General features: G+C 39.5%; 1 protein-coding gene across 2 annotated transcripts in view; it reads right to left on the bottom strand.

Annotated features, from left to right (window-relative positions):
• CCDC7 (coiled-coil domain containing 7) overlaps window positions 1-23146 on the bottom strand; it is a 433255-nt gene that overhangs the window by 162511 nt on the left and 247598 nt on the right. For both annotated transcript variants that reach the window (XM_065520519.2, XM_074001364.1), the window contains exons 25-27: window positions 20986-21096; window positions 15158-15271; window positions 765-872 (exon numbers count right to left, since the gene is read on the bottom strand). In XM_065520519.2, coding sequence (XP_065376591.1) covers window positions 765-872; window positions 15158-15271; window positions 20986-21096 — 333 coding nt within the window. The remainder of the gene's footprint in view (window positions 1-764; window positions 873-15157; window positions 15272-20985; window positions 21097-23146) is intronic.

Here is a 23146-nt window from a genome sequence, read left to right as displayed (position 1 = left end):
CAGACAAGGACACTACCCAAAAGGAACCAGATGCTCTGTTCACCCACCTGCAGCATGTACTGTGCCATTATCATTGGACAAGGCACAAGGACCTAAAACCCAAGTGAAATTCCTGGGTGTAATCTGTAAAGGCTATGGTGTTCCATTCCAGAGATGATGATTGTCATGCCTTCGGCCAGCTCTGACTCAAATAGTAAAAATAATATGAGCAATAGGAGGGACCATTCATCTGCCACCATGCTCACATTCAAGCCACAGAGATCAGACAGCATCCTCTATCAGGTTGCCATAAAAACCACTACCTTTGAATGGGGCCTTGACCAACATGATACCCTGGAAATCCTTCTACTGGCCACCTTAGCTGCCCTTATACCTCTCTGATTTCCATTTGCTGCTTCAGTTACAGATCTCAGCAATACCTCTGCCTACCGACTGGGACTACTACAGATCAGAGGTGCCCATAAATGGCCAGCAGCAGATGAAAGGTACCCATCTTTTATGAGACAATTATTGGCCTGTTATTGTCCTGAGATGGATACTGAGAGCATAAACTAAGTTGTGTAATAATATTATGACAAGAAATTCTAACCAAAACATATCATTATCTTTGTTTTTGTTCTTGAGTTATGTTAGAGTATTTACACTTTAGAGTATAAATTATCTATAAAATATATGTACTCAAATACATAAGTATGAACCAAAGAAAAAAGTTCTTTTGAGATTAATTTAAAATAATATAAAATAGCTATCATCATTATACTTACTGCTACGTCCTCCTTCAGAAGTTTCTTGTTTCTCTAATTGCACTTGGATTTTTGACACTGCATCTTGATGTTTAAGCATAGGATTTTCACTTGATTCTTCACCATGTGCTATGTTAAGAGAGAAATTTAGCCCCTTACTAAAAAAATAAATCTACTATGAAATCCTAGAGTTCAAATTTATAACAAGCAGAAGCAACATTTTCTTTCATCTTATAAAGTTATAAGTAAACTACCTTAATGCTAGATCTGACATGAAAATGGTGAGAAAACTTTCAATGTGTGTTGAAGACGTATTATTATTTCATAAATATTCCTAGATATTAAATATGTTTTATATTAGTCTCTACTTTCCTTAAGTTATTTATACTTTAGGTTAATACATAATCATAGACCAAACAATGAAAATGCATATGCTCAAGGTCATTCATTACAGCATTATTTGTAATTGCAAAGTATTCAAAACCATTGAGATTTTTAAGCACAGGAGATTAGTTGAATGAACATATATATATACACACACATATATGAACATATATATATACACACACAGAGTTATATGTGTATATATACGTGTGTGTATATATGTGTGTGTGTGTGTGTGTATATATACCAGAAACAATAGTATAATATCAATTATGGTACATAATTATGTGTATCTGTGTGTGGATGAATATATATGGTCTATGATATGGTACACATGGCTGTACATACAGTGAGAAGTTATCCTCCCATCTATGCCGATACATCCTACCCTTGCCCAATGTTATTTTGTGGGGAAAATGTAATATTGATGGAGTCAGTGACCTTCCATGTTTAGACTCTTGCTTATGTTGTTGCAGTAAGTGAATAAAGGCTTAATTGTTAGCTTCAATTTGGCTTGCTATCTTAATTGACCATCTTCACACTTGGCAGCTCCCTTGGTGACAAATGGCTGTGAGCAGGGTGGTCAATTAAGCACAATGCCTTTCTGGAAAAGCAAAAAGCATGCAGATCCCCAGGGAATTTGTGGGAGATGCTAGAGTTGAGACCTCTTGGGGGGTACTAGTGGATCATTTGCAAGAGTCGACTGTCCCACAGTGCACTCTGCCAGCCCTATCAGTAGGTCTTAGAAAGTGCTGTCCAACACCATGGGGCACTCTCAGAGAGTGCTGGCAGATTGTTTACATAAGCTTTTTGGTTCTGAGGGACACCAGTGGCCCTTCTCCTTAGCCCTAGACTCTCAGGCAAAGATGCCTGGTGGGTCAAATTAGAGATCCAACAGAGGGCCTCTGAGAAAGCTAGAGAAGAAATTCCGTGGCCACTGCTATTGTCCCCTGCAGATGAGACTGAAAGTTTTCAGAGAACCTGCGAGCTAAATTGCACCAATTCTAAAGCTAATTTATTTGCTCTTAGTTCTAAAGAGGTGCCAGGCAATGACAGACAGCCTATGACCCAGCAAGGGATTGAGACTCGTGGTTTAAATAAAAGGAATGGAGAGCCTCTTTGGGATTGCTTTCCTGTGTGATCTAGGAGAACTTAATGGCATGGATTATTTGCCTGCATGATGAAAGAGGTAATCTTGTTAAACTAACTTAGTGGTACCTTGTGGACTGTGTCACTATAAAACCTCTCCTTTAGAGTGTCATAACAGAAGAGGTTTTGCTCAAGGAGGACAAGCAAAGTGGGAGAATGAGAAGGGAACACCCAAGCCCTTCTTTTTCAACTGGGTTGTATTTGGGTTCTGACAAAACTTTGGCACACTCATGCTATCTTCCCTATGATTAAAATACATTTTTAGACCATGGTTGCAGAGGCTATACACCCCTGCAAACCATACTGGTGATCTCTTGGTCTCTTGCTTGAGAGTGAAAGCAGTTAATGATGAGAGTGAGAGCAGTCAATGATAAGATTTTTTAAAAGTCTCAGATTTCTAGGGTTATAAGTGTCACTCCTACTGGTTATGGAGCCAAATTAAAATTAACTCTCCTCTAAGGTCAGGCAAATTGGTCAGTAAAATAATCTAGATCAGGGTCCCCAACCCCGAGGCCATGACCAGTACTGGTCTGTAGCCTGTTGGAAACTAGGCCAAACAGCAGTAGGTGAGCAGTGGGCAAGTGAGTGAAGATTCATCTGTATTTTCAACTGCTCCCCATCATTCACATTACTGCCTGAGCTCTCCCTCTTGTCAGATCAGCAGCAGCATTAGATTCTCATAGGAACACAAACCCTACTATGAACTGCACATATGAAGGATCTAGGTCTAGTTTTTTTATGGTTAGTTTATTAATTAATTAATTTATTTATTTTTTATTATACTTTAAGTTCTGGGGTACACATGCACAATGTTTGTTACCTATGTATACATGTGCCATGTTGGTGTGCTGCACCTATTAACTCATCATTTACATTAGGTATTTCTCCTAATGCTATGCCTCTCACCTCCCCCAACCCCATGAGAGGCCCCAGTGTGTGATGTTCCCCTTCCTGTGTCGAAGTGTTCTCATTGTTCAAGTCCCCTATGACTGATAATATGTGGTGTTTGGTTTTCTGTCCTCACGATAGTTTACTGAGAACGATGGTTTCCAGCTTCATCCATGTCCCTATAAAAGACATGAACTCATCCTTCTTATGGCTGCATAGTATTCCATGGTGTATATGTGCCACATTCTCCTAATCCAGTCTATCACTGATGGACATTTGGGTTGGTTCCAAGTCGTTGCTATTGTGAATAGTGCTGCAATAGACATACAGGTGCATGTTGTCTTCATAGTAGCATGATTTATAATCCTTTGGGTATATACCTAGTAATGGGATCCCTGGGTCAAATGGTATTTCTAGTTTTAGATCCTTAAGGAATCAGCACACTGTCTTCCACAATGGTTGAACTAGTTTACAGTCCCACCAACAGTGTAAAAGTGTTCCTATTTCTCCACATCCTCTCCAGCACCTGTTGTTTCCTGGCTTTTTAATGAACGCCATTCTAATCAGTGTGAAATGGTATCTCATTGTGGTTTAGATTTGCATTTATCTGATGTCCAGTGATGATAAGCATTTTTTCATGTGTCTGTTGGCTGCATAAATGACTTCTTTTGAGAAGTGTCTGTTCACATCCTTTGCCGCTTTTTGATGGGGCTGTTTGATTTTTTCTTGTAAATTTGTTGAAGTTCTTTGTAGATTCTGGATATTAGCCCTTTGTCAGATGAGTAGATTGCAAAAATTTTCTCCCATTCTGTAGGTTGCCTGTTCACTCTGATGATAGTTTCTTTTACTGTGCAGAAGTTCTTTAGTTTAATTAGATCTCATTTGTCTATTTTGGCTTCTGTTGCCATTGCTTTTGGTGTTTTAGTCATGATGTCTTTGCCCATACCTATGTTCTGAATGATATTGACTAGGTTTTCTTCTAGGGTTTTTATGGTTTTAGGTCTAACATTTAAGTCTCTAATCCATCTTGAATTAATTTTTGTATAAGGAGTAAGGAAAGGATCCAGTTTCAGCTTTCTACTTATGGCTAGCCAATTTTCCCAGCACTATTTATTAAATAGGGAATCCTTTCCCCATTTCTTGTTTTTGTCAGGTTTGTCAAAGATCAGACAGCTGAAGATGTGTGGTATTATTTCTGAGGGCTCTGTTTTTTTCCATTGGTCTATCTCTCTGTTTTGGCACCAGTACCATGCTGTTTTGGTTACTGTAGCCTTGTAGTATAGTTTGAAGTCAGGTAGCATGATGCCTCCAGCTTTGTTGTTTTGGCTGAGGATTTTCTTGGCAATGCAGGCTCTTTTTTTGTTCCATATGAACTTTAAAGCAGTTTTTTCCAATTCTGTGAAGAAAGTCGTTGGTAGCTTAATGGGGATGGCATTGAATCTGTAAATTACCTTGGGCAGTATGGCCATTTTCACAATATTGATTCTTCCTATCCATGAGCATGGAATGTTCTTCCATTTGTTTGTGTCCTCTTTTATCTCACTGAGCAGTGGTTTGTAGTTCTCCTTGAAGAGGTCCTTCACATCCCTTGTAACTTGGATTCCTAGGTATTTTATTCCCTCTGAAGCAATTGTGAATGGGAGTTCACTCATGATTTGGCTGTTTGTCTGTTATTGGTGTATAAGAATGCCTGTGATTTTTGCACATTGATTTTGTATCCTGAGACTTTGCTGAAGTTGCTTATCAGCTTAAGGAGATTTTGGGCTGAGACGATGGGGTTTTCTAAATATACAATCATGTCATCTGCAAACAGGGACAATTTGACTTCCTCTTTTCCTAACTGAATGCCCTTTATTTCTTTCTCCTGCCTGATTGCCCTGGCCAGAACTTCCAACACTATGTTGAATAGGAGTGGCAAGAGAGGGCATCCCTGTCTTGTGCCAGTTTTCAGAGAATGCTTCCAGTTTTTGCCCATTCAGTATGATATTGGCTGTGGGTTTGTCATAAATAGCTCTTATTATTTTGAGATACGTCCCATCAATACCTGGTTTATTGAGAGATTTTAGTATGAAGGGCTGTTGAATTTTGTCAAAGGCCTTTTCTGCATCTATTGAGATCATCATGTGGTTTCTGACTTTGGTTCTGTTTATATGATGGAGTACGTTTATTGATTTGCACATGTTGAACCAGCCTTGCATCTCAGGGATGAAGTTGGCTTAATCATGGTAGATAAGCTTTTTGATGTGCTGCTGGATGCAGTTTGCCAGAATTTTATTGAGGATTTTCACATCGATGTTCATCAGGAATATTGGTCTAAAATTCTCTTTTTTTGTTGTGTCTCTGCCAGGCTTTGGTATCAGGATGATGCTGGTCTCATAAAATGAGTTAGGGAGGATCCCCTCTTTTTCTATTGATTGGAATATTTTCAGAAGGAATGGTACCAGCTCCTCTTTGTACCTCTGGTAGAATTAGACTGTGAATCCGTCAGGTCCTGGAACGTTTTTGGTTGGTATGCTATTAATTCTTGCCTGAATTTCAGAGCCTGTTATTGGTCTATTCAGGGATTCGACTTCTTCCTGTTTTAGTCTTGGGAGGGCATATGTGTACAGGAATTTATCCATTTCTTCTAGATTTTCTAGTTTATTTGTGAAGAGGTTTTTATAGTATTCTCTGATGGTAGTTTGTATTTCTGTGGAATCAGTGGTGATATCTCCTTTATCATTTTTTATAGCATCCATTTGATTCTTCACTCTTTTCTTCTTTATTAGTCTTGCTAGCCATTTATCTATTTTGTTGATCTTTTCAAAAAACCAGTTCCTGAATTCATTGATTTTTTGAAGGGTTTTTGTGTCTCTGTCTCCTTCAGTTCTGCTCTGGTCTAAGTTATTTCCTGCTTTATGCTAGCTTTTGAATGTGTTTGTTCTTGCTTCTCTAGTCTTTTAATTGTGATGTTAAATATGAATTTCAGATCTTTCCTGCTTTCTCTTGTGGGCATTTAGTGTTACACATTTCCCTCCACACACTCCTTTAAATGTGTCCCAGAAATTCTGGTATGTTGTGTCTTTGTTCTCATTGGTTTCAAAGAACATCTTTATTTCTGCCTTCATTTCAATATTTACCCAGTAATCATTCAGGAGCAGGTTGCTCAGTTTCCATGTAGTTGAGTGGTTTTGAATGAATTTCTTAATCCTGAGTTCTAATTTGATTGCACTGTCGTCTAAGAGACAGTTTGTTATGATTTCTGTACTTTTACATAGGCTGAGGAGTGCTTTACTTCCAACTATGTAGTCAATTTTGGAATAAGTGTGATTGGTGCTGAGAAGAATGTATATTCTATTGATTTGGGGTGGAAAGTTCTGTAGATGTCCATTAGGTCCTCTTGGTGCAGAGCTGAGTTCAAGACTTGGATATTCTTGTTAACTTTCTGTGTCGTTGATCTGTCTAATCTTGACAGTGGAGTGTTAAAGTCTTCCATTATTATTGTGTGGGAGTCTAAGTCTTTTTGTAGGTTTCTAAGGACCTACTTTATGAATCTGGGTGCTCCTGTCTTGGGTGCATATATATTTAGGATAGTTAGCTCTTCTTGTTTCATTGATACCTTTACTATTATGTAATGGCCTTCTTTGTCTCTTTTGATCTTTGTTGGTTTAAAGTCTGTTTTATCAGAGACTAGGATTGCAATCCCTGCTTTTTTTAGTTTTCCATTTGCTTCGTAGATCTTCCTCCATCCCTTTATTTTGAACCTATGTGTGTCTCTGCACATGAAATCAGTCTTGACTCTTTTTTTGTTTTTTATACTTTAAGTTCTAGGGTCCATGTACACAACATGCAGGTTTGTTACATATGTATACATGTGCCATGTTGGTGTGCTGCACCCATGAACTCATCATTTACATTAGGTCTATATCCTAATACTATCCCTCCCGGTGTGTGATGATCCCCTTCCTGTGTCCAAGTGATCTCACTGTTCAGTTCCCACCTATGAGCGAGAACATGCAGTATTTGGTTTTCTGTTCTTGCGATAGTTTGCTGAGAATGGTGGTTTCCAGCTGCATTCATGTCCCTACAAAGGACACGAACTCATCCTTTTTCATGGCTGCATACATACTATTCCATGGTGTATATGTGCCACATTTTCTTTCTTTCTTTCTTTCTTTCTTTTTCTTTCTTTCTTTCTTTATTATTATTATTATACTTTAAGTTCTAGGGTACATGTGCATAACATGCAGGTTTGTTACATATGTATACTTGTGCCATGTTGGTGTGCTGCACCCATCAACTCGTCAGCACCCATCAACTCATCATTTACATCAGGTATAACTCCCAATGCCATCCCTCCCCCCTCCCCCCTCCCCATGATAGGCCCCGGTGTGTGATGTTCCCCTTCCCGAGCCCAAGTGATCTCATTGTTCAGTTCCCACCTATGAGTGAGAACATGCGGTGTTTGGTTTTCTGTTCTTGTGATAGTTTGCTAAGAATGATGGTTTCCAGCTGCATCCATGTCCCTACAAAGGACACAAACTCATCCTTTTTGATGGCTGCATAGTATTCCATGGTGTATATGTGCCACATTTTCTTAATCCAGTCTGTCACTGATGGACATTTGGGTTGGTTCCAAGTCTTTGCTATTGTGATTAGTGCCACAATAAACATATGTGTGCATGTGTCTTTATAGCAGCATGATTTATAATCCTTTGGGTATATACCCAGTAATGGGATGGCTGGGTCAAATGGTATTTCTAGTTCTAGATCCTTGAGGAATTGCCACACTGTTTTCCACAATGGTTGAACTAGTTTACAGTCCCACCAACAGTGAAAAGTGTTCCTATTTCTCCACATCCTCTCCAGCACCTGTTGTTTCCTGACTTTTTAATGATTGCCATTGTAAGTGGTGTGAGATGGTATCTCATTGTGGTTTTGATTTGCATTTCTCTGATGGCGAGTGATGACGAGCATTTTTTCATGTGTCTGTTGGCTGTGTGAATGTCTTCTTTTGAAAAGTGTCTGTTCATACCCTTTGCCCAATTTTGATGGGGTTGTTTTTTTCTTGTAAATTTGTTTGGTTCTTTATAGGTTCCGTATATTAGCCCTTTGTCAGATGAGTAGATTGCAAAAATGTTCTCCCATTCTGTAGGTTGCCTGTTCACTCTGATGGTAGTTTCTTTTGCTGTGCAGAAGCTCTTTAATTAGATCCCATTTGTCAGTTTTGGCTTTTGTTGCCGTTGCTTTTGGTGTTTTAGACATGAAGTCCTTGCCCTTGCCTATGTCCTGAATATTATTACCTAGGTTTTCTTCTAGGTTTTAGGTCTAACGTTTAAGTCTCTAATCCATCTTGAATTAATTTTCGCATAAGGAGTAAGGAAAGGATCCAGTTTCAGCTTTCTACTTACGGCTAGCCAATTTTCCCAGCACTATTTATTAAATAAGGAATACTTTCCCGATTTCTTGTTTTTGTCCAGTTTGTCAAAGATCAGATGGCTGTAGATGTGTGGTATTATTTCTGAGGGCTCTGTTCTGTTCCATTGGTCTATATCTCTGTTTTAGCACCAGTACCATGCTGTTTTGGTTACTGTAGCCTTGTAGTATAGTTTGAAGTCAGGTAGCATGATGCCTCCAGCTTTGTTGTTTTGGCTGAGGATTTTCTTGGCAATGCGGGCTCTTTTTTGGTTCCATATGAACTTTAAAGCAGTTTTTTCCAATTCTGTGAAGAAAGTCATTGGTAACTTAATGGGGATGGCATTGAATCTATAAATTACCTTGGGCAGTATGGCCATTTTCACAATATTGATTCTTCCTATCCATGAGCATGGAATGTTCTTCAATTGTTTGTGTCCTCTTTTATTTCACTGAGCAGTGGTTTGTAGTTCTCCTTGAGGAGGTCCTTTACATCCCTTTTAAGTTGGATTCCTAGGTATTTTATTCTCTTTGAAGCTATTGTGAATGGGAGTTCACTCATGATTTGCCTCTCTGTTTGTCTGTTACTGGTGTATAAGAATTATTGTGATTTTTGCACATTGATTTTGTATCCTGAGACTTTGCTGAAGTTGCTTATCAGCTTAAGGAGATTTTGTGCTGAGACGATGGGGTTTTCTAAATATACCATCATGTCATCTGCAAACAGGGACAATTTGACTTCTTCTTTTCCTAACTGAATATGCTTTGTTTCTTTCTCTTGCCTGATTGCCCTAGCCAGAACTTCCAACACTGTGTTGAATAGGAGTGGTAAGAGAGGGCATCCCTGTCTTGTGTTAGTTCTCAAAGGGAATGTTTCCAGTTTTTGTCCATTCAGTATGATATTGGCTGCGGGTTTGTCATAAATAGCTCTTATTATTTTGAGATATGTTCCATCAATATCGAACTTATTGAGAGTTTTTAGCCTGAAGGGCTGTTGAATTTTGTCAAAGGCCTTTTCTGCATCTATTCAGATAATCATGTGGTCTTTGTCTTTGGTTCTGTTTATATGCTGGATTACATTTATTGATTTGCATATGTTGAACCAGCCTTGCATCCCAGGGATGAAGCCAACTTGATCATGGTGGATAAACTTTTTGATGTGCTGCTGGATCTTTTGAAAAAACCAGCTCCTGGATTCATTGATTTTTTGAAGGGTTTTTTGTGTCTCTATCTCTTTCAGTTCTGATCTGATCTTAGTTATTTCTTGCCTTTTGCTAGCTTTTGTATGTGTTTGCTCTTGCTTCTCTAGTTCTTTTAATTGTGATGTTAGGGTGTCAATTTTAGATCTTTCCTGCTTTCTCTTGTGGGCATTTAGTGCTATAAATTTCCCTCTACACACTGCTTTAAATGTGTCCCAGAGATTCTGGTATGTTGTGTCTTTTTCCTCATTGGCTTCAAAGAACATCTTTATTTCTGCCTTCTTTTCATCATGTACCCAGTAGTCATTCAGGAGCAGGTTGTTCAGTTTCCATGTAGTTGAGCGGTTTTGATTGAGTTTCTTAGTCATGAGTTCTAGTTTGAATACACTGTGGTCTGAGACTCAGTTTGTTATAATTTCTGTTCTTTTACATTTGCTGAGGAGTGCTTTACTTCCAACTATGTGGTCAGTTTTGGAATAAGTGTGATGTGGTGCTGAGAAAATGTATATTCTGTTGATTTGGGGCGGAGAGTTCTGTAGATGTCTGTTAGGTCCGCTTGGTGCAGAGTTGAGTTCAGTTCCTGGATATCCTTGTTAACTTTCTGTCTCTTTGATCTGTCTAATGTTGACAGTGGGGTGTTAAAGTCTCCCATTATTATTGTATGGTAGTCTAAGTCTCTTTGTAAGTCTCTAAGGACTTGCTTTATGTATCTGGGTGCTTCTGTATTGGGTGCATATATATTTAGGATAATTAGCTCTTCATGTTGAATTGATCCCTTTACCATTATGTAATGGCCTTCTTTGTCTCTTTTGATCTTTGTTTGTTTAAAGTCTGTTTTATCAGAGACTAGGATTGCAATCCCTGCCTTTTTTTGTTTTCCATTTGCTTGGTAGATCTTCCTCCATCCCTTTATTTTGAGCCTATGTGTGTCTCTGCATGTGAGATGGGTCTCGTGAATACAGCAGACTGATGGTTCTGGACTCTATCCAATTTGCCAGTCTGTGTCTTTTAATTGGACCATTTAGTCTGTTTACATTTAAGGTTAATATTGTTATGTGTGAACTTGACCCTGTCATTATAATATTAGCTGATTATTTTGCTCATTAGTTGATGCAGATTCTTCCTAGCCTTGATGATCTTTACATTTTGGCATGTTTTTGCAATGGCTGGTACCTGTTTTTCCTTTCCATGTTTAGTGCTTCCTTCAGGATCTCTTGTAGGGCAGGCCTGGGGGTGACAAAATATCTCAGCATTTGTCTGTAAAGGATTTTATTTCTCCTTCACTTATGAAGCTTAGTTTGGCTGGATATGAAATTCTGGGTTTAAAATTCTTTTCTTTAAGAATGTTGAATATTGGCCCCCACTCTCTTCTGGCTTGTAGAGTTTCTGCTGAGAGATCTGCTGTTAGTCTGATGGGCTTCCATTTGTGGGTAACCCGACCTTTCTCTCTGGCTGCTTAACATTTTTCCCTTCATTTCAACCTTGGTGAATCTGACAATTATGTGTCTTCGGGTTGTTCTTCTCGAGGAGTATCTTTGTGGCTTTCTCTGTATTTCCTGAATTTGAATGTTGGCCTGCCTTGCTAGGTTGGGGAAGTTCTCCTGGATGATATCCTGAAGAATGTTTTCCAACTTGGTTCCATTCTCCCTGTCACTTTCAGGTACACCAATCAAACATAAATTTGGTCTTTTCACATAATCCCATATTTCTTTGAGGCTTTGTTGGTTTGTTTTTACTGTTTTTTCTCTAAGCTTCTCTTCTCTTCTCCCTTCATTTCATTCATTTGATCTTCAGTCACTGATACCCTTTCTTCCACTTGATCAAACTGGCTACTGAAGCTTCTACATGCATCACATAGTTCTCGTGCCACAGTTTTCAGCTCCATCAGGTCATTTAACATCTTCTCTACACTGTTTATTCTAGTTAGCCATTCTTCTAATCATTTTTCAAGGTTTTTAGCTTCCTTGCAATGGTTTCAAGCATCCTCTTTTAGCTTGGAGAAGTTTATTATTATCGATCTTCTGAAGCCTACTTCTCTCAACTCGTCAAATTCATTTTCCATCCAGCTTTGTTCTGTTGCTGGCAAGCAGCTGCAATCCTTTGGAGAAGAGGTGCTCTGGTTTTTAGAATTTTCAGCTTTTCTGCTCTGGTTTCTCCCCATCTTCGTGGTTTTATCTACCTTTGGTCTTTGATGATGGTGACCTACATTTGGGGTTTTGGTATGGATGTCCTTTTTGTTGATGTTGATGCTAATCCTTTCTATTTGTTAGTTTTCCTTCTAACAGTCAGGACCCTCAGCTGTAGGTCTGTTGAAGCTTGCTGGAGGTCCATTCCAGACCATGTTTTCCTGGGTATCACCCACGGAGGCTGCAGAACAGCAAATATTGCAGAACAGTGAATGTTGCTGCCTGATTCTTCCTCTGGAAGCTTTGTCTTAGAGGGGCACCCGGCTGTATGAGGTGTCAGTTGGCCCCTACTGGGCGGTGTCTCCCAGTTAGGCTACTCGGGGGTCAGGGACCCACTTTAGGAAGCAGTCTGTCCATTCTCAGATCTCAAACTCCATGCAGGGAGAACCACTGCTCTCTTCAAAGCTGTCAGACAAGGACATTTAAGTCTGCAGGAGTTTCTGCTGCCTTTTGTTCAGCTACGCCCTGCCCCCAGAGGTGGAGTCTACAGAGGCAGGCAGGCCTTGTTGAGCTGCAGTGGGGTCCACCCAGTTCGAGCTTCCCAGCTGCTTTGTTTACCTAGTCAAGCCTCAGCAATGGCGGACACCCCTCCCCCAGTCTCGCTGCTACCTCGCAGTTTTATCTTGGACTGCTGTGCTAGCAGTGAGCAAGCCTCCATGGGTGTGGGACCCACCAAGCCAGGCATGGGATATAATCTCCTGGTGTGCCATTTGCTAAGACTGTTGGAAAAGTGCTATAAAAGGGCGGGAGTGTCCTGATTTTCCAGGTACTGTCTGTTACGGCTTCCCTTGACTAGGAAAGGGAATCCCCTGACCCTTGTGCTTCCCAGGTGAGGTGATGCCCCACTGTTTCAGCTCACACTCCATGGGTTGCACCCACTGTCCAACCAGTCCCAGTGAGATGAACCCGGTACCTCAGTTGGAAATGCAGAAATCATCCATTTTCTTGGTCGCTGGTGCTGGGAGCTGTAGACTGGAGCTGTTCCTATTTGGCCATCTTGGGTGGTTCCAGGTTGTGTGTTCTTTATGAGAATCTAATGCCTGATGATCTGTCACTGTCTTCCATTAGCCTCACATGGGGCCATCTAGTTGCAGGAAAACAAGCTCAGGGCTCCCACTGATTCTACATTATGGTGTATAATTATTTCATTACATATTACAATGTAATAATAATATAAATAAAGTGCACAATAAATGTAATGCACTTGAATCATCCCAAAATCATCCCCCACCTTGGCCCTGGTCCATGGAAAAAATGTTAAATTTGTTCACTTTCTCTGGTGTGAAAAAGGTTGAGGACCACTGATCTAGATCATAATTTTTTTCATTTATTGTGATACTGTAATCAATGGCCTAGAGATGACAAATTCCTCAGCATGGAAGAAGCAACTGCTACAAAAAAGCAAAAAGAGATCACCAGAGACAGCAACATAAAAATAGTCATTAGGCACACACTCCTCAATGACCTAAGTAAGGGCCTCACCAAAGCGATCTCTAGGTTTGGTTACCCAAAAGTAAGGACTCACAAAAGGAGATTAATGGGCTCTTCACCTAACTCATGGCCTGGTGGTAGTGTGCCACTGTGGGCTCAATGGTAGCCTCCTAGGGTCTGCCCAGTGCTGGCCCCTATAACTAATAAAAATGCTGCTCTCCTCTTCTCCCATTGAAGTTTGAAAAGAATTAGAGAGCCCTGCCAATTTTTATGCAAATATTTTAGTTTTTTTAAAAAAGCAGAAAACAAAACTATGACATGGCCAATGTCCCTATGTCCCCAGTGAGGAATGGAGGCCCCATATCAAAGTTAAAGTTCAAAGTGGACATGGAGAATTTCATTTCTTGGGCCTTTTGCATAATAGCACACAGGTGACTGTGATCCCCAAAATCCCTGGCATGAGAATGAGGAGGAAATAGATAATGTTCTCTGGTTTTCAGCTGGAGGCCACTACCACCAAGATCCTGATCTGACTACAGGTAGGTCTCTTCAAGCCACTACATACTTCCATCATTATGGTACCCATTACTGAATGGGTTGTTGCTATGACATATTGTCTATGTCTACCCCTGACTGTATTCACCCCGCATCCCTGAGGGGAATTGTTGCAATTAGGACCGTTTTAGTGGGGTATATGGAAGACTAAACCAGCCAGACTACCAGCACCTAGTGTCTTTGTCTCTTAAAAACACTATCGACTGTCTTGGGGATGAAAAAAAAAAATGTCTTCATTGCTGTGCTTAAGGAAGCCAAAGTTCACCATCTGGCCTTTTGCTTAAAGCATTGTGTGCCTGGAAAATAATTGACTATTGGTGGCTCATGCCATAGTTCTGTCTTTGGCACTGGTGTTACCTGACATTATGACTATCACAGAGGCTACTACCCAAGCTGAGGCAAATAGTTATAAAGCAATTGACATTGTAAATGCCCTTTTCAGCATCCTTGTCCACAAAGATGATCAAGATCAGTCTGCCTTACACTAAGTGGGCTGCATTACACCTTTAACGTCCTCCTCAAGGCTGTGACATGAAAACAGCACCACTCCCAGATGAAGCACTGGCCTTCCACTATATTCATCGCATCCTTCACTGGGCCCAGACAAAAACACTACCCAGCAAGGGCTGGGTCACTCTCAGCTTTAGTCACTCTCAGCCCCAACAAATAAAAGGAAAGCCAGACTGGAGCTCTCACATTCCCTTCATGAACATCTTCATGACACCATCTATCAGGTTACCAACAAGACCTCTACCCTTAGGTGCATCCTAAAGATAGTATGTTCTGGAGACCCTTCAATGACCACATAGGCTGTTTTTCCCCTTGGCCTTCTCTGATACATTTTGTCATTTGAGTTACACATCTCACCAACCTTCTGTTTGCCGATTAGAGTCTATGACAGAAGGATACTGCCACATGTTCCAAGGTTCCTGTTGAACACTTGGACCCATAATCTCCTACAGTTGGCTGAAAGTAAACACCCTTTGATAGACTAACGACTTTTATTGGATTTGGTGGACACTGAGCACATAAGCATGCCATAAAATAGTCTCAAGACCAGAAATTCCAACCAAATATTATTGTTCCCTAGTTATTTTAAGGTATTCACACTGTAACATGTAAAATTTCTATAAACTATACGCTCAACTACATAGTCATGAACCAAAGAAAAATGATCTAATGAGATTAACTTTTAAAATTTAAAGTTACCTGTAATTATTATACTTACTACTATGTCTTTTCTCTCTAGAAAGTTTTTCATTTTTTTTAATTTGCATTTCCAGTTTTGACAATGAATCTTGATGTTCAAGTGCAAGATTTTTGCCTGGTTCTTCTTCATGAGCTACATAAGGAGATGCATTTAGTCTCTTAATGGAAAAACAGACCTACTGTGAAATCTCTAGATTTCAAACTTGTAATTGTGTAGCAAAATTTTCTCATTCTGATAAATTTGTAAGTAAATTATCATAAATCCAGATATGACATGACTACCATAAGAACATTTTTAATGGGTGTGTGTTGAAGCTCATTATTTCATAACATTTCTAGGCATCTGATACATATTAGTCACTAGTTTCCTTATGTTATTTATACTTTAGGTTAATACATATTCACAGAAATAAAAATAAAAATGCATACGTACAATGTTATTTATTATATCATATATGTAATTGCAAAATAGTCAAAACCACATAAACTTTCAAGCAGAGGAGACTGGTTGAATAAACTGAGATATGTATATACAGTAAGTCCTCACATAATGTCATTGATAGAATCTTGGAAACTGTGACCTTAAGCAAAATGACACATAATGAAACCGATTTTACCATAGGCATATTGACATAAACAAGAGTTAAGTTCCTACAGTATTTTTTTTTGTAACAAAAACATCACAAACTTCTAAATAAAGACCCAAAACACTTCCAATAGTAAACATTAAAATAAATGTGAGCTATACATAGATTTAAGAAAAAATAATAAAAACTAGTAAGACAATTATTTACCCAATTTGTGGTTAATCAGTGAGTGATGGTTGTCATAGTGGTGGTGAGTTAAGTCAAGGAACACACTCCTTGATTTATTCAAAGGAATAAATCAAAAGCAAAGCAAAATTGTAAGGAATGCCTCCTCCCACCATATAATTTAAAAGCAATCACAAATATGGTAGCTTACAGACTGCTTTTGTACTGCATTGTTTATTGTCATGCATTTGCATAATTATTGTATACAAATTTTTATTTTACAATAATTTGTATTCATTCATTCACTTGATTTCCAGCCCACTTATTCCAGTTAACAGTTGCAGGTGGTTGGAACATATCCTAGAAGCTCAGAGCACAAGGGGGGAACCAGCCCTCGACAGAATGCCATGCCTTATCAGGGCGCACTCAGACACATACCCACACTCACTCAGACAGGGACCATTTAGACACACCAATTTACCTAATATACATATCTTTGGAATGTGGGAGGAAATTGGAGCACCCAGAGAAAATTCATGCAGACACAGGGAGAATGTGCTAACTCCAGACCATGTGCCTGGCTAGGAATCAACTTTTTTTCTTATTAACATTATAATCAAACGATGTTGAACAAAATGATGTTACTCAAGTACGTGCTGTACCACACACTATGGTATAGTACATATGGTAAATAATGTGGTACAAACAACTGTAAGTGTAACTATAAAAGAAATTAAACATGTCTATAAATTGACTTGAAGGGATTGCAAAGAATAATGTGAAGGAAAAAAATACCTACAAAGGGGAAAACTTGAATGCTATCTTTGGGGAAGGAAGATGAAGAAATGAGAAAAAAATAGAGAAGGAAATAGATAGTTATCTTTACAAAAAGAAGCAGAGGAAAGATATAAGAAACAATGTTGTTGGTTACCTACAAAATGAGGGGAGAGGACTGGGGAAGAAAATATACTCCTCTAACTTTTTGCATATATATTGTTTTACTTTTGAAAGTAGTTTCATGGCCTACAGATTTCAAAAACAAAATTAAATCCACAAGGAAAACAAGGTGTGATGAAAACTAAAAGGAAATAATGAAATGAAATCATTGAAGAAAAAATAAAAGCAATAACTCATCAATATAGTATTTGACATAAACCCTCACTATTGGACATGAGAGGTGGAGGTGGAGTGCAAACAAATCATGAAATCTTTTTAGTTGGTTTGTTGTTCTAGTATATGTTAAGCAATCTGAACTCAATTTGAGAGGAATTAGAATAGGGAACAAATAACTAAAGGTATCCATGCGGTTCAGAGCTCCAGCTAATTTAGCCTTGGGGTCCATAAAATGGAAAATAGCTTCTTGCTTGGGGCTCCTTCCACTGTGAGACAACCCCATCCCATGCCCACTCACACAGTCTACACTGATGCACTTGCTAAGTGCTTTTCTGTGGGGTAAAATGGGACCCTGTAGAGCTGGGGACCTGCCTCTATCTAGCCTATGGCTTTTAATATGCTAGTAAGTGAACAAGGTTAATTGTGACTTTGAGTTTGGCCTGTTACTTAATAGACCAACTCAAAAACTGGCATTTCTGTTTCTGACAAACTACCACAAACAGCAGGGTGGTCAATGAAGCACAAAGCCTTTCTGGAAGGAACACTTTGGAAAGTGCTAGTGAGTCTGCAGGACACTCTCAGTGGAAAAGGAATGGGGAGACTACTGGATCAATTGCAAGAGACTCAGCATCCCACAGGGCACTCTGCCAGTCATGTCAATCATGTCTTAGAAAGTCCAGCAGACACCATGGGGTTTTCTAGAATGCTAATGTATTATTTACATGAGCTTTTCAATTCTGACATGGAACAATTGTCTCTTTATCCTCTGATTCACATACCAAGATATCCAGTGAGTCAATTGAAAAATCTAGCAGATGGGCTCTGAGAAAGCTAGGGAAGTAATTTTGTGATTACTGCTCATGGCCCTAAGTTAATGGGCTCAAAAAGTTGGAGACTCTGCACACTCAGTTGCACCTAATGACTGTTCTTAGCCCTAGGCACTCCCCTAAAACTGGTGGACAGCCTGTAATGTAGTCAGTTATTGAGACTCATGCTTTAATGAAAAACAATGCAAAGTCCTGATGATCATTTTGCCCGCACTAAGAGACATGGGTAGTGTGCCTTCACAATAAAGTGATAATCTTGTTTAACTTAGGGAGCAAGAGGGACATATTGTGGAGCTTATCACTATAGAATGCCTCCTTAAGAGAGTCTTGACAGTGCCCATATTGCCTAAGGAAGTGGAGGAAAGGGGAACGAATGATGCAAACATCTGAAACCCTCTCCTTCCTCAGTTGTATACTATTTTTGGCTCTGACAGGATTGCCCACCCATGACGTGTTCCCTGCTACTGGAAAACATGTTTGGGCCATCATCTGCAGAGGCTATAATGACCCCTTGAGCCACACCACTGTCTCTAAGGTCACTGATGGAGTGAGGACAGTTGTGTTCCCTGCTACTGGAAAACATGTTTGGGCCATCATCTGCAGAGGCTATAATGGCCCCTTGCACCACTCAGCTGTCTCTAAGGTCACTGATGGAGTGAGGACAGTAATGACAAGATTTGACCAGACTCAGGTCTCTAGTTTCATTTCATAGCCTTTACTAGCTCAATTAAACCTCCTTATAAGATAATGTCAATTAATTTGTGGCACAATTCAGATCTTAACTGACAAATTTCTGGGCATGGAAAAAGCATCTACCACCAAGATAGCAATGTGTGACCAGTGAACAGTGTGACCTAAAAATAATTTGGCATCCACTCCTGGGTGATCTAGTTGAGGGCTCTCCCCAAGAAATATCTGAGTCTAGTTAATCAACGATAGAATCTGAAGTAGGACACTGATGGACTTTTCACGAAGAATCTCCTGGTCAGGTAGTGGGCCATGGGTACCAACACACAGCCCCACTGAATCCAGACTGTGATGACCCCTATGACTAATGAAAGTGCTCTTCCCTTTGTACCTCCCAGTGATATTGAAATGAATCAGAGAACCCTCCACTACTTTTGCTCAAACTTCATGCTCTCGAAAATAAAGAAAATCAAGAGTTAGGCCAAGATCCCTATATTACCAGTGGTAATCCGAGAATGTATGGTAACATCAGAATTTAAAGGGAAGGTGGGAGGAAATTGCATTTCTAGGGTCATTAGGATACTGGTGCACAGGTGGCTGTGATCCCCACAACCTCTGACACCAGGAACTGGGGAAAAGAAGTAATGCTCTCTGGTTTTGCATCTGAGGGCACCACCAACAGGACCCTCGGTCAAACACTACCATGAGAGTATCCCTTCAGACAACTGCAAAACTCCATTTTATTCCCCTCCCCCACCAAATGTATTGTTGGTATAGATGTATTTTCTATGTGAACCCCCACTTGCATTCATCCCAATCTCTGATGGGAACTGAGGCATTTAAGGTCATTTTAGTTGGGCATATGGAAGAGTGTAAATATCCAGATTAACAGCGCCTAGCACCTTTATTTCCCAAAATAGCTTCCTAGGAAGAAACAGAAATGGCTGTCGTCATTTGTTGAGCTTATTGAAGCAAAAGTTCTCCATGAAACTATTTCTTCATTCAATAACTAAGTAGATCTTGTACACAGCCTCAGGTGCATAATGACTCAATTGATTTTGCTGGTCCATTGCTATATTACAGCCCTGGGCACCAAAGACACATGAAACTATAGTTGTCATACAGGATATTTTCCAAACTGAGGGAACTTGGTTTGCAACAACTGACATTTCAAATGCCTTCCCATATCTTTTTTTCACTTAGATTTTCAGTTTAACCTTATATAGAATAAGTTGGAAAACATAACTAATATCCTTCCACAAGGCTACCAAACTGCTCTAATATCTGTCATCAATGCATAATGACCTCTAAGTGGCCTGGTCCCAAGGGAGGACTAGCCTTTCATTATATTGATTATATTATTTAAGTGGACTCAAGCAAGGACATCACCCAAAATGACTGGCTGCTCTAATGACTCACTAGTGGCTCTTAGCTGGGCCATTAGTTCAGACAAGATACAGTTACCTAGTACCTGGATGAAATGCCTAGGATTGATCTCCAAGGGGTGACATCTCATTCCAGAGGAGACTGCCAAGCTTTGATCTTTTCTGGTCTAACAAATAAAAACAACCTCAGGCTGGGTGCAATGGCTCACACCTACAATGTCAGCACTTGGGAGGCTGAGGCGGGTGGATCATTTAAGGTCAGGAGTTTGAGACCAGCCTGGCCAACATGGTGAAACCTCGCCTCTATTAAAAATACAAAAATTAGGCAGGCGTGGTGGGGCATGCCTATAATCTCAGCTACATGGGAGGCTGAGGCAGGAAAATCACTTGAGCCTGGCAGGCAGAGGTTGCGGTGAGCCAAGATTGGGCCACTGCACTCCAGTCTGGGCAAGAAAGTGAGACTCTGTCTCAAAAAAAAAAAGAAAAAAAAAAAAAAAGAAAAAAAAACAAGCCCAGCAGTTACTGGAACTGTTTGGATAAATACACTCTCATTTTCCCTATGTGTGATCCTTGATGACATTCATTCATCTATGGGGTTACCAGAAATTCTGTTTCATTTCAGTGGGGCCATGACCAAAAGGATGCCCTAGAGGCCCTTAAACAGGTGTCCTAGGTTACCTTCCCCTCGGTTATTATGATCCCCATTTGCTGTTTTGAGTTACAGATCTAAACAATATCTTTGCTGATTGGTGCCTATGGCAGAAGGCCACAGGTGAGAGGTTTTAAGTTTTTGGGCCCATAATTACTTTGAGTTGCCTGAAAGGCACACTACTTTGGAAAGACAATTAATTACACATTTGTTATAAAGCCTTGGGGGATACTGTGTGTCCTGTGGTCATGAAATAATCTAAGGGCCAGAAATGTCAACCAAAATGTATCAATGTATTTGCCTTTTTTTCTTTAATTATGGTAGGGTATTCACATTTTAGTCAAAGTGTAAAACTTTTGTGAACCAAAGCAAAAATACCTTCGGATGAACTTACTTTTAAATAATTTAAAGTTATCTTTATTTTTTATACTTACTAGTAATTCTTTGTCCTTTGAGAGTGCTTTGTTCCTTCACTTGCATTTCTGATTTTGACATTGAGTCTTGATGCCCAAGTGTAAGATTTTCATCTGGTTCTTTATCATGAGCTATAGAAAAAAATGTGTTTAGTCCATAAATTAAAAATAAATCTATTTGAAATCTATAGATTTCAAATTTACCAGTGTGCAGTGGCATTTTCTCTCATTTTTATAGAGTTATGAATATATTACCAAGATGCTATATCTACTATGAAAATTGTGAGAAGAGTTTCAATGGGCGTGTGTTGGGACTATCTCATCATATCAATATTCCTGCACTTTGAATATGTTTTATCTTAGTCTCTGGCTTTCTTAGGTTTTTTATATTTTCAATTAATACATATTCATAAACCAAACAATGAAAATGCATATGCACCAGGTTATTCATTACAGCATAATTGCAAATACTCAAAACCACCTAAATGTACAAGCATAGATCTGTTGAGTAAAGCATATAAACTATGACAACATCAACTATGGGCTATAATATGGTCCAAAAAACTGCACATACCTTTATAAAAGGAATGAAAAAGATCCCTACAAACTGACTTGGTGATATTTCTATGAAATAATGTTTAGTGGAAAAAAACCAAAAGGGAAAATATCTAGAATACTATCTTTTAAGTAAGAAAGAAGAGGAAATAAGAATAATATAGAGAGATATCTATCTATATTAAATAAAACACAGAAAGATAAACCAGAAAACAAAGTAGTTTGTTATCAAGTCCCTGCAAACACTGCTTGCTGAGTTGCACCCAATGACTACTGTTAACTCTAAATATGTCTCTGGCATGAACAGACAGCCTATGATGACACACTTATTTGAGATTTATACTAAATTTGAAAGAATAAAGTTCTCTCAGGTTCACCTCACCAGTGACCTGAGGAGTTTATAGGAACTTGTGTAGTTTGCTTCTACCATAAAGGAGGTAAGCATGTTAAGATAGCGTGTGACAGTGGCACCGTATATAGTGTGTCACAACAGGGCCCCTTGTTCTGAGTGTCCTAAAAGTGTCCAAGGAAGATGAGGAAGGGTGGCAGAGAAAAAAAAGAGATATGAGCACTAGAGATACTCTCCTTTCTCTATAGGCTATCATTTGTTCTCTGAAAGTTTGGCCCACTCATGATGAGTTCCCTGACACTGCAAGCATTGTCTAGTCACTCAACAATGAAGTCTCAAAGAAGAGCTTGATGGACTCCCCACTAAGGATCTTCTGGCCAGGCAGTAGGGCATAGGGCCAACATACAGCCCCACTAGAGTCAAAATGGTAGTGATACCTATAACTAACACATGTGCTATTTCCTCTACCCATCATAGTGATCTTAAGATGAATCAGAGAACATGGTCTGTGTTTACCCAGAAGTCTCAGCTTTCAAAACAAAACAAAATTAGGGGTTAGGCCAACAGACCTATTTCCACAGTGGCACCTGAGGATGTATACCAAGTCAGAGTTCAAAGAGGTCATACTGCAGAACTGCATAACTCACACCATTCGAACACTAGTTTACCAATGACTGATCTCCACAGTCTCTGACACCAGGATGAGGGTGAAACAGATAATGCTATATGGTGTGTGGTCTGAAGCCACCAAAAACACGACCCTTACCCAAACACAACTATGGGTGGGTCCCACTGGGCCACTACAAGCCTCCGTTTATATGACTCCCTCTACTGAATATATTATTGATATAGAAGTACCTTCTGTGTGAACCCCCAATCACATCAGCGTCAAGCCCTGATGGGAACTACTGCAGTTAAAGTCATTTTAGTGAAGCATGTGGAAGACTGTAAACTTACTAAACCACAAGTGTCTAGAGATTAGTCTCCAGAAATTACCTGAGGGAGAAATAGAAATCACTGCCCTTATTGCTCAGCTCTTCATAATCATAAAGCCAAAGATGTTCATGAGACTATTTCTCCATGCAATAACTAAGTTGGCCTGTGTATCGCCTTGGGTGCCTATAAACTCCATTGATTATGGGAAGCTTAATGCTATGGTACATCTTAGAACACTACTATGACCTGACATTGTGACTGTCCATAAAGGTAATTACCCAAGCTGAGGGAAGTAGGTATAAAGCAATCGACATTGCAAATGCCCTTTTCAGCATTCCTGTC

This window comes from Macaca fascicularis, chromosome 9, assembly GCF_037993035.2.
Source record: "Macaca fascicularis isolate 582-1 chromosome 9, T2T-MFA8v1.1".
Lineage (NCBI taxonomy): Eukaryota > Metazoa > Chordata > Mammalia > Primates > Cercopithecidae > Macaca > Macaca fascicularis.
Note: the sequence above shows the minus strand (reverse complement) of the source record. Positions and strands in the feature narration are given on the sequence as shown.